This window comes from Drosophila busckii, chromosome 2R (genome assembly GCF_011750605.1).
Source record: "Drosophila busckii strain San Diego stock center, stock number 13000-0081.31 chromosome 2R, ASM1175060v1, whole genome shotgun sequence".
NCBI classification, from domain to species: Eukaryota; Metazoa; Arthropoda; class Insecta; order Diptera; family Drosophilidae; genus Drosophila; species Drosophila busckii.
The window spans coordinates 3,275,346-3,291,067 of NC_046605.1; the positions used below are offsets into that span (position 1 = coordinate 3,275,346).

Sequence of the window (15,722 nt, forward strand, 5' to 3'; positions counted from 1 at the left end):
TTATAAAAATTAATACAAAATAATAGTATAAATTGCAGCAAAAATAAAAAATATTTAGTATGAGCTTTTTATAAAAATTAATACTGCATAATATAATAAATTGCAGGTAAAATAACAAATATGTAGAATGAATGTTATATATAAATTAATACAAATATAGAAAATTATAGGAAAAATATAATAATAATATAAGAAATTATAGGAAAAATATTTAGAATAAGTATTTTATAAAAATGAATGCTAAATTTATTTAGCATATATTTATATGATTGAGTAAAAATAGAGAAATTAAGCACCTTGAGCAATTAAATAAGCATTAAAATAATGCTTTACAACAACAGAAATAATAAATATAAATTACAGTAAAGTAAAATAATATTTAAAGTGCAGAATTTTATTAAATTTTATACTAAAAAATATATGCTTAGGCGTTCAAATGAAATCCAGCAGTTTGGGCAATGTAAAAAGCTGCTTTGCATAAATGTACATGCATGCTGAGTGCTCACTGTAGTTTGTATAAAAACACTACACAGATCTATTATAATAAACATGCTTCACGTGCGCGCTGTTGACGCGCAAAACAATAATAAGGCTTCACTTCATACACACGCAGCCAAAAAAAAAAAAAAAAGGAAAAGAAAGCAAAGCAAATGTATAAAGAGCAGCATAAAATATACTTTTAAGATGATAGCTGTGTGCGTGTGTGCATGTGTGTGTGTGTGTGTGAGATTTGGCAAATAATAGACAGACAGACTGACAGTTTGCCTGAGGTTTGGGGGCTGCGGAGTAGGTAAACGAGCTCAAAAGTTGCAGAAGCAAAAATAAAGATTGGCAGAGATATGCACGTGATTGGAATGTAACTGTGTAAATTAAGTATGCCACACCCCCCAGGCGGGCAGGCAGGCAACAAAGAAAAGCCAGGCAAAGGCAAAAGAAAATCTTTGCAAAAGCAATATATGTCATATATACAAACATATATATGAAAAAAATGGCCAACGAATTGAGTGGCAGTGGTAAAAACGGCAAATGAAATGCACATTAGCAAAAGGCAAAAGCTTAGAGTTTGACTCCCAAAAGGCGCAGCCTAGACCAAAGCTACAGACAAAACGCGCAAAAGCACAAATCGAAATAAATAAATAAAATCAAATGCGCTGTGCCGCACAAAAAGAAACTTTTTGTAAGGTAAAACTGTTGAGCGAAGAGGGAGTGGGAGTGGGAGTGGGAGTTGGGCGTTGGAAGCTGCAAGCAAGCGCTGAAATTACATCTTATGAGCGTCTGGAGGTTTCGCTTTGGGGAAACGTAGACGCCTTGGCGTATACGTAACGTAACGCTAGCGTAACGGAAACGGAAACAAAGCGATAAACTTTTGTTAGTGCAGAGAGCGCAAGAGAAAAGTGCGAAACTGTGAAGCCAACGCAAAAAAAATAAAAGAAAAAACAAAAGCAGCCAAACAGGAAGCAACAGCAGCAGCGTGTAAACGTTGGCTAACACTTGGCTGCGTTTCCTGCACACACACACACACATACTTATATATATATATAAAATCAAAATAGAAATAAAGCTAAGCGCACTGCTCTTGCTGCTCTCACTGCTAATCCCAGTCATTGGCAGCTATAAGCAACTAATGCAATTTGCTTTAATTTCCAACCGCAAACGAAGACTGATTGAGTTTCCAACAAAGCACAAACCCTAAAACAAATCCAATAAAAGTACGCTTGCCTTCCAAAACTCTCTAAAATCAATGACTAACAAGCAAAAACAAACTGAAAAAAATAAACTTTTCCGTCCCTCCCCCGCACCACGCACACACACAAAAAATCTTAATTTTCCACAACAGAAAACGTGACACATTTACTTTTTGCTGGTCAGCGACAACATTGGCAAATTGTCCTTAAACTTTACACTCTACGGATGGCAGGCATGTGTGTGTTAGTGTATGTGTGTGTGCAGTTGCTATTGTAAGCAAATTGCTTTTGTATTTGCCACAAGTTGTGTCTTGCTGCCCATATCAAGTTGAAACTTTGGGTTTGGTTTGCCATTGTTAAAGCATCAATTTAACCAATTAACATTTGCTGCTTGGCATAACAACTAACAACAGAAAGGGTCCCAGGCGCCAGTCAACATAAAATAACTTTCGAAACCACATATAGCCACTTAAGAGCTAAAAGGCGCAGCCAATTCTTAAGAGCAGCATGAAATATTCAAAACTGAGTTTTGCTTGCTAAATTAAAAATAAAATAGCTGCAGTGAATTTATTTAACAAACGTCAACTACAAATATTTATATAAATGTCTATGAATGTTTAAAAAATAATTGATAGTAATACTCAGATCCAACATTTCTGGCAAGCATACGAAAAAGATAAAAAAAAAACTCAAGCATGTAAATTTATTTATTTAATGCACTAGATATATATTACAAAGAAATATTTAATATGAGAAATAAACAAAATATTTAAAATTAAATTATTCAAATATTTGCTCTAAGCTTTAGGAAAAAAACTAAAACATACGATGAGGGATTTTTGTATTATTAATATTTACTATGGACAGGAACAGCAAAAAAATAAGACAAGAATTTATTACTTAGGCACCACATTTGTTGTTGTGAATCAGATCATGCTAGGCATTAGTTATTCATACATAAGTATGATAAAATAAAATTTTTAATGATCGAAGCTGAGGCCTCTGTAGAAGACACAAAGTTTAAACTAACTGCTAACTTTCTTCACCCTTTGCATAAATAAAAACTCAACATTTGCTGCAAGTATTAGAAAAAGGCTAAAACACACAATGAGAAATTTTTGTAAATTTAAAATCGATTAGGGACAGGAACAGCAATAAATAAGACAAGAATAAATAGAAAAAAAAAATTTATTACTCAGGACACACATTTGTTGTTGTGATTAAGCAAAAACTGAATCAGATCCATGCTAAGCATTAATTATTAATTCATAAATATGATAAAATAAAGTTTTTATTTTTATTTTGGTCAAAGCTGAGGCTTTTTTCTCAATAAAGTCTGAACTAACTGCCAACTTTCTTTTCCCTTTGCACACTAGTTTCGTTTAAATTCGTTGTGCTTAAGCAATCCTAGACATATCCTTAACACATCCTTCTGCAGCCATACATCAAATTTGGCAGCTCTAGCTCTAATGCAGCTCTTTATGCAGATAAGCGTAGCAAACGAGCGTCTAGCTAATAAATTGCTGTTGCTTTACTGTTAAAGTTAAGGCCTGGCCAAAATGTTAACTTTAATAACTACTGGCAACTGTTGAAAACCAAAACTGAAGCCAACGACAGCTTGTTCAGGCACTTGAGCCAAAGAGACACAAAAAAAAAAGAAGCAGAAAACTGTCAACCACATGCTAGAAAATGTCATTTTGGCCTAACAAGTGGAATACACACCTTATCCCTTTTTTCTTTGTCATTTGATTTTTTGTATGCCCAAAAGTATTTGCATTTGTCTGTCTGTCTATTTGATTTGTTTAAACAAAATGCTGCTGACTGTAGCAAACCCCCCACCCAAAGAAGCTGCTCAAGTGCTTGTGCTCTAGGTGTGTGTATTTGTGTGTGTGTCGTCCACTTGTCTTGTCACTCAGCATCATTGTCATGCTTTCGGTCTTTGGTCGAGCTTGCGTCAAGCTGTGGCAGTTGCTGTTGAAGTGGCAGGCGAAGCTGCTCAGCATTTCATTTACATTTTCAATGTCTTAAGCGCCGAGAACTCTGCAATTGTGCCTGACACTCGCCATTTACTGTTACAAATCAATTGTCAAGTTATGAACTATCCGTATAAGAAAAACTTAACACGCCCAGTTTAGCTTTTGCTTGTGCCATATCCTTTGGGTAAATACTTGTACACTTTTTACGCTTTATGTTAATTTGTAGCACAGTTTAGTCATAAAAGCAATGCCCACAAAAAGCTGTTAAGGCAGCTCGATATTTATGCGCGTTTCTTTTTCGCATTGAACTGCCAAATGGTTTAGCCCTGACGCTTATAACTTGTTATATACAAACATATAACGGGCCAGAGTACGTGCTGTGGCAAAAGTTTTGGGGTTCATTGCACACACACACAAACATGACACACACACACAAGCACATTGGATAGATTTTATGTTTGCGCTTGTATGCGTGAGGATTTCTGTTAACATTTTGACAGCTAAAGGCTTTAAGTTGTCAGCGCGCGTTCTTTTAGCCATTTTATTAGTGCACACAGTGTTGTTGTTGTTGCTGTTGTCGTTGTTGCTTATTAACATATTGTTGTTTAGGCCCATGTCGCGTCATTGACAATTCATTTTTGTTATCAGCACACATGGCATAAAGGCTTAGTGGGCAAAAAGCTTAAAGCCTAAAGCAAATACAAACAGTGTGAAAAAAAGGCATAAAATTTGAAATTGACAGCAACCAACTAATAAATACGCTTTTGTTATAGAAATATAAATATTCTAAATTGAATAAAATGTTAGCTTAAATATTTATTAGATTAAATAGCTAGTGTTGTGCTACTTCTATTTTTATCCTGCTTTATTTATGAGTATTTAATTTTTATCTTTTTATCCAATTAAATCTGTTGGGATTGGGTAGCCCCAGTGGCCCACATTGATGCCTGTTAAAAGCTGTTAGGCTTAAGGCTCGAGTGTGGGTTAATGGGCTGTATTGAGAAAGGGTTGAATCTGTTTTATCTGCCTTATTTAAGAAAATATTTAATAGCTCTATCCTTTTCTCTTCATGTCTCTTTATTAAATTATTTATATAAAATCCAACTAACACAAATTTTTAAAAATATTGAATTTAGTTTTATCTTGCTTATTTAAAACCTGTCCCTAGATTTGATAATATTTAATAGCTCTTTCCTTTACTCTTAGTGTCTCTATTACATTATTAATATATTAATATATTTATATCTTCTAAATAAATAAAAATATTACTTTTAATATTTATAATATTATATCTAGTTCTAATAATTCTATTCCTTATTTCTTTGTCTTACTTTCTTTAATAAAATTAATTGTAGCATTAATCAATTCTTTTTTAAAATTAATTAATTTCTGCATTTACTGCTATTTTCAATGTGGTTCTGCTCCTATTTTTAGTGCGTCTGCATTTCTTCTCTGTTAATTGATTTACTTTATTTTGGGGCATTTAAAGCAATTGCAAGCGCAGCTTAAGCGCTCAAATTGCAGCAGCTGTGGCAAACACACACACTCACATACGTATACGTATACGTAATAGCGTAAGTGCATACACATATGTGTTACGGCTTAGGTAACTTTGCAAAGACGCTGCAATTGCTTGGCAGCAAAGAGCTTATTAGCAAGACAGAGAGAGCGACGAGCGACGAGCTGCTGTGCTCATGTGTCGGCTCGTTATTATTAGCATAATTACAGGCGCATTAGCGCACTGCGGCGACGATGGCGGCTGCTCAGGTGTCTTTGCTAGCGTCAATTTGCTCTCAACAGCAGCGAAATTTTAAAGCAAAATGTTGTGCACAACTTTATGTTAATTGCTGCTGCTGCTGCCGTGCAAAGCATTTTCATTAACATTGCATTAATTAGTTTCAATTTTTTTCTCTTTTCTTTTGCAGCCTTGTTGACGCAACGCCAGACGCCACTTGCCACTTGCCACTTGTGCCACATTGAACAGCAGCGCAAAAGGTCAGAGCAACAATTTGCGCTTTAAGTTAAATAAAAACAACAAGCGCTAGCAACAGCAACGTCTCCTAAGCTTAAAAGTAAACAGCAAACACGCTTTGGCAGCCAACAATGCGTACACAGCGCAGTTTAAGGCTTTGCCTTTACCTGGCGCTAACGCTGCTCTGTAGCGCCGAACAGCAGCAGCAGCAGCCCAGCTCCAACTATCTGACCACAGCGAGCCAAAGCAATGAGCCAGCCTTGCAGCCCGCTATTGTATACGAGGCAGCCATGCCCAAGCAGCAACCACCACCACAACAACAGCAAGTATATGAGGAGAGCACCACAGCAGCAGCAGCAGCAGCAGCTGGGGCATCAAAGAAAGTCATCGGTTCCAGGTGAGTGCACAGTGCGATTTTAAAAACTTGAAGCTGCTGCACAGCAGCAGCAGCAGCAAAATCAGTTAGCCAAGCACTTTGGCAGCATTGTTTGCTTGGTTTTGTTGTCGCTGTTGTTAGGCAAAAAGTCTTTTGTTTGCAAAGCTTTATTGCAATTTTTTTATAGCTGTGCTCACTAATTGAAATAGAATTTTTCCCTTTTGTTGTTGTTGTTATTATTGCTGTGGGGTTGGTCAAGCAAGCAAAATGCTTTAGTATTTTAATTAATTTGCTCAACAAGCTCAACACCCAACCCAGCTTAAAAAAAAAACACTTTGATGGCTAACCAACAAAACAACACGTGGCCAGCTTTTCATTTATTTTTTTGACTTTAAGAAATGCCAACGAACGCACAAATTAGCTGCTCATTAACTGCAAATCAATGCTAAGCACTAGCAATTTGAATTTGAGGGCTTAGCTTAGTTTTTAACGCGTCTTAAAGCTGCAGGCAAAGTGTATGGCATACTCGACTGCGTATACTTAATTTCTTTTGCTTGCCCGCCAGGCAGTTTAAGACTCCACGCTCTTGCTTTTAGCATTTGTTATTAATTTTGCGCGTAAACAAATTCACAACCTGCGGCATGTGGCAAGCAGCGCCCAGCTACGTGTTGATAATGATTGCGAGCAGCTGCTGCTGCTGATGCTGATGATGATGTTCATGTTAATACTTTTAAAATAACATTTGCATTAGCATTGCGCCTCTGTTTTTATCCCTTTTTTGCCAACACGCAAACGCGCACACACACACACACAGAGACTTATTTAATGTGTTTTTGTATTTGCTATGCATAAATAATGACAAATATTTAAATGTGCGGTCTTATTTGTTTGGCCTTGCATGTGCGTTGCTACATTTCCACTTAAGTAAATGCTGTATACACTTTATGCACACCAGAAAATATTGCAAAAGGTTGCTGCTTAAGCTGCAGCAGTATGTAACAATTTAGGATAGTTTGGGGCTTCGTTTGCTACGTCATAATTACTATAAAACAATTCTATCAAATGTTGTTAACAATAACAAAAGTCTAAGCAACTCTGCGAGTATACGAGCAAAGTTCGATACACCAATTTATCGATATCTAATCAATATGTGTGCAACTTTAAAAATAGCAGCTAAGCTTTGTTTACTTAAAAAGCATCATTATTAGTTATTATTTAATAAGTTAGACAATGCCTAGCATAACTTTAGTAATGGCAGGCATTAAAATTTAGCAAATTGATAGGCAAGCTGCTGTTTTTTTTTCATAAAATAAAATTACTTGCAATATTTTGTAAATTGCTTGTTAAAAATACTTGTAAATAAATCATAAATCACTGCAATTTGTTGGCTGTAAAGTGATTTGAAGCGCATAAGCGCGTGGCGAATGAGTTTACACAGACAGAGCGACGGACAGAGCGACAGAGATTTTCGCACAAAGAGCGACAGTTGAAGATAATCCTTGCAGCAGCCACAGCAGCAACAGCAACAGCTGCACATGACTAAGCATGTCAAGGGATCACGTGCTTAAATGTTAATGATGTGCTCGCTACCACACACACACACACACGCGCATAGTAGAGACATAAAATTACTGACATGCATAGCAGACATATGTAAATGCAAATAGTTGTATATAGATTATATATACAGTTATGTTAACTAACTGTGCGCGCTAGGCGGAATGCAAAAATGCAGCAACAGCTGGCAAAAAAAAAGTGGGGGGAGTTGGGTGCTGACTAAAGCGTGACTTTTACAATGATTGCATTGAATTTCCATTAGCATGCGCCGCAAAGTATGCAACATGAATTGCATATTTATTAGATTTCTTTCTTTAGGCAACTTTCAAGTTGCACACATTTATTTATCATTAATCAATGTCAACGCTTTTGCTTTTTTATTGCAGTATACACTCCTCCGTTGCGGTGGTGCTCGATGGCAATGAGCCGCAGTTTACAGACGCTGTGGGTCATAAAGTGCCCAAGCCGCAGCCCTCACTGCAGGTGGCCAGTCCCATAGATTTGCTTAATCCCGATCGCTATGAGTTCTACACATTCGATGAGCATGGCGAGCTGATCAAACGTCTAATGACTATGCAGGAAATACAAAGCATTGTAGCCAATGGCGATGGTGAAGGACCTTCGATAATACACAATGCGCCGTTGCCACAGGCAGCGCCGGAGAAAAATGTGCAGGACATTGTGCAAAGCGTGCAGAGTGTGCTCAACAAACAGGTGGCTGCCAACAGCAGCAACATTGAGCTGCTGCCTGTGCTGGATACACCAGATGTTAGCAGCTCCTGGTCGCTAATACTGCCTGCCATATTCGGCAATACAGGCGGCGATATTTTTCCACAGCAGCGACCACAGCAAATTGTTATGACGCCCGAATCGGAGTTGCTGGAGAGCAGCACTACACCACGCGCTACCAAGAAACCCAAGCCCGCCAAACGCAAGCCTGGCAATAAGCGCAAAACCACCAGCAGTCCCAGCACACAAATGACGCCGCAGCAGGTGCAGGAGGAACTCGATCCCATGGAGTCTGTCTATACGGGCATGCAGCAATATCAGCAAGCAGCAGCGCATTTGCATGACTTTGATGTGGCGCAAATCCAGCCCATCTATCAAAAGCTGCCCAGCAGCAGCAGCAGCACCACCGCCAAGCCAGAGACAACCACACGACGCATTCAGCAGCAAGCAGCAGTCAGCAGCAGCGTTAAGAAGCCTGGCAATGTGCAACGCAAGCCAACGCAGCCGCAACGCGTTAAGAAACCCAGCAGCAGCAGCAACAGTCACATCACCAACATAACTGCAACTGGCAACAAGCATAAGCTAAAGAAGAAGCCAACAGCAGCGCCAGCAACAACTACAACAACAACAACAGCTATACCCACAACAGTTAGCACCACAACAACAACAGCAGCACCCGTCATAACTGTCGAACTTGCAACAGCAACAACATCGCCGCCCACAGCTACAACGCATAAGAAACGCAAGCGCAAGCCCACGCGCACACCTGGACAGTCTAGCAGCAGCAGCAGCAGCACTAGCACCACCAGCCAAAAGCCTACAAAGTCCAAGCGCAAGCCCACAGGCAAGCCCAAAGTGCCAGCAACACAGCAGCAGCAGCAGCAACAGCAGAGCACGCAAAAGCCAGCGCGTCCACATAGACCGCATAAGAAGCCCAGGCCCACAAAGCTAACAGCAACAGCAGCGCCAACAACAGCAGCAACAACAACAACAACAACAGCAGCGCCAGCAAGCACAAGCGAGGCAACAACAGCAGCAGCAGTAGAAGTAGCAGCAACAGTTGAAGAATCACATGTTATTGAGCATGATCCACCAACAGCGCATCATACAACAACAACAACAGCAGCACCAGAGCACAGCAGCACTACAACAACTACAGCAACAACAGCTGCGCCTACAACAAGCACAACAACAACAACAACAGCTGCACCAGCAACAACTACAACTACCAAAGCACCCACTAGACGTCCCGCTTTGCATCATACCAAAGTGCACGCTGCCAATAAACATCACCAACAACAACAACAACAGCAGCAGCAACATGGCAAGCCAGTGCATAGCAACATTGCTGAAACAGCTGTGCAACATACTTTGTTGCATACACAAAACTACGGCATGGTCAACACTTTAGCAACAACCACTAGCAGCACCACCACCACCAGCACCACACATGCGCCTGTTTATCCTGTGCCTGCCTATGATACAGAAGCTACAGAGAATCAAGCTAGTTTTGTTGCTGCTGAGGCGCCCGAGTCGCCTTATAAACAAGCAGCGCTGCCTAGTTTAGCGCAGCTGCAGCAGCAATTGCAAGCCAGCAGCACAACGCCAGCAGCAACAGCGCAGCTTACTGTCGATCAGCTGCACTCAATGGATCAAATAGTGCAAAGTCTAACGCAGCAGCTGCTGAGCAGCGATAAGCCCAAGGAGCCAGTTAAATATGATAGCGCGGACAGTCAGGAGCAAATGGAAACGCTGGCGGCAAAGAAAAAAATAGCGCTGAGCACAACAACAACAAGCACAACAACAACTGCCAAGACAACAACAACAACAACAACAGCAGCGCCACTGATGAGCACAACAAAGCCGCTGTTAGCCAACTATGGCGGCAGCACTTTGGCTACAATGCTGGATGATGATGAAGACACAAGCGTAAGCAATGAAGCCACCGAATCAACTGACAAGCAAACACAAATGGAAACAACGCTAAGCAGCATGGAATTATCGCCTGAGCAGCCAACGCCAGTGGTGCTTATAACAGCCAGACCGCAATACTTTACAACACACACAGCAACGCCGCCAGCAGCAGCAGCAGCAACAGCAGCAGCCACAACAGCAATGGAGCCCGAGACAACAGAACTGCCAGCACATATGACAACGCCCATGGCTGCCTATGAAGAGGCTGAAACTGAAGCTGATTTGAGTGCTACAAGCAAACCTGATGCAGCTGAAGAAGAAGCACAGCATGTGGTCAAGTTTGAGCCGCTCTATGCTGAGCTTGCCGAGCCTTTGGTTACCGATATAACTGAGCTGCCCACAACTGAGCAGCAGCAGCAGCAGCAGCAAGAAACAACCGAATTGGCGCCACGTTTGCCTGTAAGCGAAAGCAGTACCACTTTAGCGGATGATGATGACGACAGCACTGAGGTGACACCCATGATTGCTAATCTAGTGCAGCAACTGAATCTGGAGGTGCTCAAGCCTACAGATCAAATACTTATGGGCAACTTCCAAGAGCAGGCAGCAACTGTTGCTTCAACGCTTGTGGACGGCAGCAATACGCTTGTGTCCGAAATCTACATGAACTCTAATGAAACCAAGGATGAGCTTGAATTTCTAATGTCCGATGTTATACAACAAATAACGCAAGATGCGCAGCCCGACGACTCGCAGCGTCTGAGCGGCTATGCGCAGCTTAATGCAACATTTTTAATGCCAGCAGCCAAGCCAGCAGCAAGCATGGAGCCGGAGATAAGCGCAACGACAGCAGCAGCGGAAATGACAACGATAATACCAAGCAATGAGGAGCTCATCAAACAGGAAACTGCTTACCTGAGCACACAGACGACAACTGAAGCGACGACGACGGCAGAGTTGGAGAGCACTACAACAGCGCTGCCCGTGCTATCGCTATCACAAATTTATGCACAGCAGCAACAGCAGGACGATGATGAGCAGCAGCTGTTTGAGCTGCAGCAGCTGGAGACTGGCAGCAAACAGGAAGTTAAGCAGCCAGCAGCAGCAGCAGCAACAACAGCAACTGAAACAAGCAGCGAACAGCAGTCGTGGGAGCAGAGCACTGAAACTACGCTGACTAGCGAGGAGACAACAGCTAGCAGCAGCCAGGAGCAGCAGCAGCCCGAGTTGCTGACAAATGCTTACAACGAGCAAATGCAGACAACAGCAGCGCAGGAGCAGCAGCAAACCGAAAAGAGTGCAGAGCAAACACAAAACGTTGAAGATAGCGCCACCAATGCAGCACAGCTGCAGCCACAATATGCAGCAACAGCAGCAGCAGAGGATGCAACAGCGGAGCAGCAGCAGCAGCAAGCGACAACGGACAGCGTTGAGCTGACCAGCGATGTGTCCGAATCCGACATGAGCTACAGCACAGAGCAGCAAACCGAAAAGCTTGAGCTGAGCACCGTGAAAACATTGGCGCTGAATGAGGAAACAGTAGAGGAAATTAGCGACGAGTTAACAGCAACACTTACAGATGAGCAGGCAACAGCAGAGCAGCAAGAGGAAACAACAAGTGCGCAAAAGTTTGAGCTGCATGCAGAGGAGGATGCGTATGTTAAGCTGGGAGAAACAACAGCAAGCGTAGTGCGACCGCAGCAGCAGCAGCAGCCACAGCTAAGCTATGGCCAGCAGCCTATAGAGCAAGCAGATGAGGAGGATGAAGATGATCAAGCAAGCTATGCGCCAAGCAGCAGCAGCACAGCAGCAACTACAACAACAACAACTGCAACACCAACAACCAAACGCTTGCATACGCTTAAGCCAGTTTCTTATTATGTGCAGCCAACGCTTTTCGGCGGCTACAATCAATTAACGCTGGACAGCAACAAGCCGCTCACTTACACAGCCAACAGCAATACACAGCAGCGACCAGTGCAGCGTCCAGCTGCTTTAAGCAATTTAATGGCAGCTGCTACGCAAGCAACGCGTCCACCTGTAAAGCTTGAGCCCAGTCCGCTTAGCTCACAGGGGCTGGAAGCTTCCACACTGCGTTTGGATGAAGATGTGCTGGGCTTTGCGCGTTTGTGCAATGAGCTCGCCTTTAGCTATTGGCGCGCCATTACCTCGGAGAAGATTAGCTCAGCCAGAAGTTTGGTTATCTCACCATTCGCTTTAACTTCAATGCTTTCCATGATGTTTTTGGGCGCACGCGGCAGCACTTCAGGTGAAATGAATGAAGTGCTTAAGCTAGACGATATGGTTAGCTTTAATCCGCATCTTATACTACGCAACATCACCAATGCTGTGGAGCAGGCAAGCGATGCTGATATAGCAACCGCTGCCTTTGTGCGCGAAATCTTTAGCGATCGCAGCAATGGCAAAATATTGCCTTTCTTCAAAGAGAAAACGCAGCAGTTCTATGGCGGCCATGTGGAGGAGGTTAACTTCCATGTGGTCAACGATATTGTTAGACGACGCACAAATCTTTTGGTCAAACGTCACACCATGGGCAAAGTGCTGGAATATTTGCGCACCAATAGCGTTTGGGTCAATGGCCCGCTGGCTACAGTCTCCGCTAATCTTTATCAAACCGACTGCAGTCGCGGCAGCACCAATGAGCGCGATGGCGAAATGTTCTTCCAGGTGAATCCTACAGTGCGTCAGCGTCGTCTGGTGCCCATACCCGCTGTGCTCTATCGCGCTGGCTTTACTGCTGGCTATGAGCCGCAGCTGGATGCCACAATTGTTGCCTTTGGACGCATACAAGATACAGTTAGCACTATTTATGTAATGCCAGGACATCAGAGCTCGGTGGCGCCTACAGACAATCTGGATAGACTGGAGCGTCAGCTAATGGAGCAAGCGTTTGGTCAGTCGCAGCTTTGGAGCAAGCTGCTTACCGCTCTAATGGAGCGTCCTGGCATGGAAGTGCAGCTGCCACGCTTTTCACATCGCTCCTTTGTTAATGCCACTTTAGGCTTGCAGAAATTGGGACTCAAGGGACTCTTCCAGTCCGACTTTGCTGATCTGCGTGGTCTCACCGGCGCTGGCAATCGCGATATTTATCTTTCCGACATGATTCAAATCAATACGTTTAGCACTTGCGGCGAGTCCAAAATATCCGATCATCATCATGTTGAAATGTATCCTGCGCCGCCGCTGCGCAAGCGCAACAAGGATGTCGAGGCGCACGATGAGGATGAATATGATTCGTCTGAGGCAATTGTTGACTTTGGCTCGCTGGTGCAGGAGTCTTCGCTTGGACGTGGCTTCTACGATGATTTGCTGGATCCCAAGTACTTGGAGCTGCCGCTGCCTTTGCGTCCGCGTCAGGCGCGCGTGCCCGATGCGCCGCGACTGCGCTTCGACAAGCCTTTCCTCTACTTTGTGCGCCACAATCCCACGGGCATGCTGCTCTTCATGGGTCGCTTCAATCCGCGCCTGTTGCCCTAAGCAGTTGACTACTTAGCAAAAAAGTTAGCCCAAATAGCAAACTACATTTTTTTAACCAACTTGAACAAACTGCCTGCAATTAAGTTAAACTTATTTTTAATGCTACCACTTGCTCTGCCTTAATCCCGCATCGTTAGCTTCCCACGATGCGAGATTGATGTGCAGCATAATATCATAAAAAAAATATCACATGTTAACATTTGTGTTTTAATATATTCACATTATATTTTTTTGAAAGCAGTTTGTACATTCTAACGAAAAAATTATTTTGTTTCTTCTGTTCTGGTTACGCATTTTATTTGCATTATGCGCTTTTTGTTTGGCAAAATGCAATCGGACAATGCAAACACAACAAATTAATCCAAAACACAAAAAAAAATATATAAAAAATGTTCAAAAATATGACGAAAAACATTTTAAATTTAGTGAAATAAACATTAATAAATACAAAAAGTTATGTATGCTATGTTGTAAGCTTAAATAAAATATACAAATAAATAAATAGTTACAAAAAAGTCACAGAAATATTTTTAATTAATTGCGTGTGAGCGCTGCAATGTATGCAGCAAATTTTTGTGTTTTCAATATAAAAAGCGCAGTTGGCATTCATATTTAATTTGGTTAGAAACTATGGCAATTCAACTTGTCTAACTGATAATGATTAGCAGTCATTTCTCTATTGTCATTCTCTGTAGCATTTAAAATTTCTTTGAAAAGGTTTCGCGCAGAAAATAACTTACAATAACGCAATAAATCATTTTATCTAAATTTAAATGCAGTTTTACATGCATTCATTAAAATAGTCTAAATATTAACAAGCTTAAGCTGTAAGCAAAATGTAAGTACAGTCAAACTAGCTTAACTTTGATAGCCCAAAACAATTTTGGGCAGCGATCAAATTTCGCTTATCGACCATTTAAAAATAAAAGTATTTAAATTGCAAGATTTTGCGTAGTAAGAATTCGATTAACGAACGTTTTGTATAAAAGCAAATCTACTGGAACGAATTAGCAAAGGGTCGAGCGTATTTGGTTCTGGTTTGTTAACTGCAAGCAAAGACTATAGAAATTGTTTATTGTATAGACTGCTGTTTATAGAGACTTTGCTGCTACTAACATAACTATATAAAAAGTTATTATATACTTATAATAAATAAGCTGCGTTTGCTTTCAATCAAACTTAAGTTATGCAGCATTAGATATTTTAATTTTAAATAGCTTTGAAATTTACTTATTTTTTGTTAGCAAATATTTTGCTGCAAAGCCACTAGACCTGCCAATTAAAGTTGCTAAGCTTTGCCACATAGTACAGCAGCTTGTTGGTAAGAGTATTTATGACACAAAAACAGCAAACACACATATTTTAATTAATATTTAACAAGGATTATACAAAAGCATGCTGCTGCTGCTGCTGCTCCAGCTCCAGCTACTGTATAATAAAAGGCAGCATGTTTTGTTCTTACCGCTGCCTGCCCCGCCTGCTTGCCATTCTATACATTTTGTAGTTGTTGTTGTCTTTTTTTTGTTGGTTTACATGTTGGCTGTTAGCAATAGTTACAGTGTGTGGGCAGTATGTGTGTGTAACTTTGTCAAACTTTTGTGTGCAGCGACTTGGCAGCAACTCTCCAGTTATCAGTGCTGCTGCTGCTGCTGTTGCTGTTGCTGCGGTTACGTTGGCAACTTCAATGTCGACAGTTGCTCAGTTGTATGTTGCTGGTTGCTGTTTTTGTGTGTACAAAATGCAATGCTATGCGGCTTTTTTCTAGCCCACAAGCATGCATATGCTTGTCGCTCTGTACGTGTGTGTGTATGTTTGAAATCAGTGAAACAAGTAGCGTGCTTTTCACAATTGCCAGCCAGCCAGCAAACAGAAAAATGCTTAAAAAATACACAACGGCTCTATAAAAACGCAACAGCGAGTGTCATTCTAACGACAAAACTGAGAACATAAAGCAGGCGTGGGCTGCTCACTTACACACACACATACATATGCATATATTATGCTACTGTCTGCTG

The 15,722-nt window shown here is 41.4% G+C and overlaps 1 protein-coding gene across 1 annotated transcript; it reads left to right on the forward strand.

The window, feature by feature from the left end:
* Positions 1-988: 988 nt before the first annotated feature.
* On the forward strand, positions 989-13,818 carry LOC108594665 (mucin-5AC). Its single transcript, XM_033293257.1, has 4 exons — positions 989-1,013; positions 5,982-6,030; positions 7,953-9,456; positions 9,607-13,818. The coding sequence occupies exons 1-4, from the start codon at positions 989-991 to the stop codon at positions 13,705-13,707; spliced, it is 5,679 nt and encodes a 1,892-aa protein (XP_033149148.1). The 3' UTR covers positions 13,708-13,818.
* Positions 13,819-15,722: the final 1,904 nt, after the last annotated feature.

Bases quoted from the DNA above. Each gene is read 5' to 3' on its own strand.
- LOC108594665 (XM_033293257.1), top strand. From the start codon at position 989: ATGGCCAACGAATTGAGTGGCAGTG. The intron at 6,031-7,952 runs GTGAGTGCACAG...TTTTTATTGCAG, and splicing joins AAGAAAGTCATCGGTTCCAG to TATACACTCCTCCGTTGCGG. The intron at 9,457-9,606 runs ACAACAGCTGCG...CAACAACAACAG, and splicing joins GCACTACAACAACTACAGCA to CAGCAGCAACATGGCAAGCC.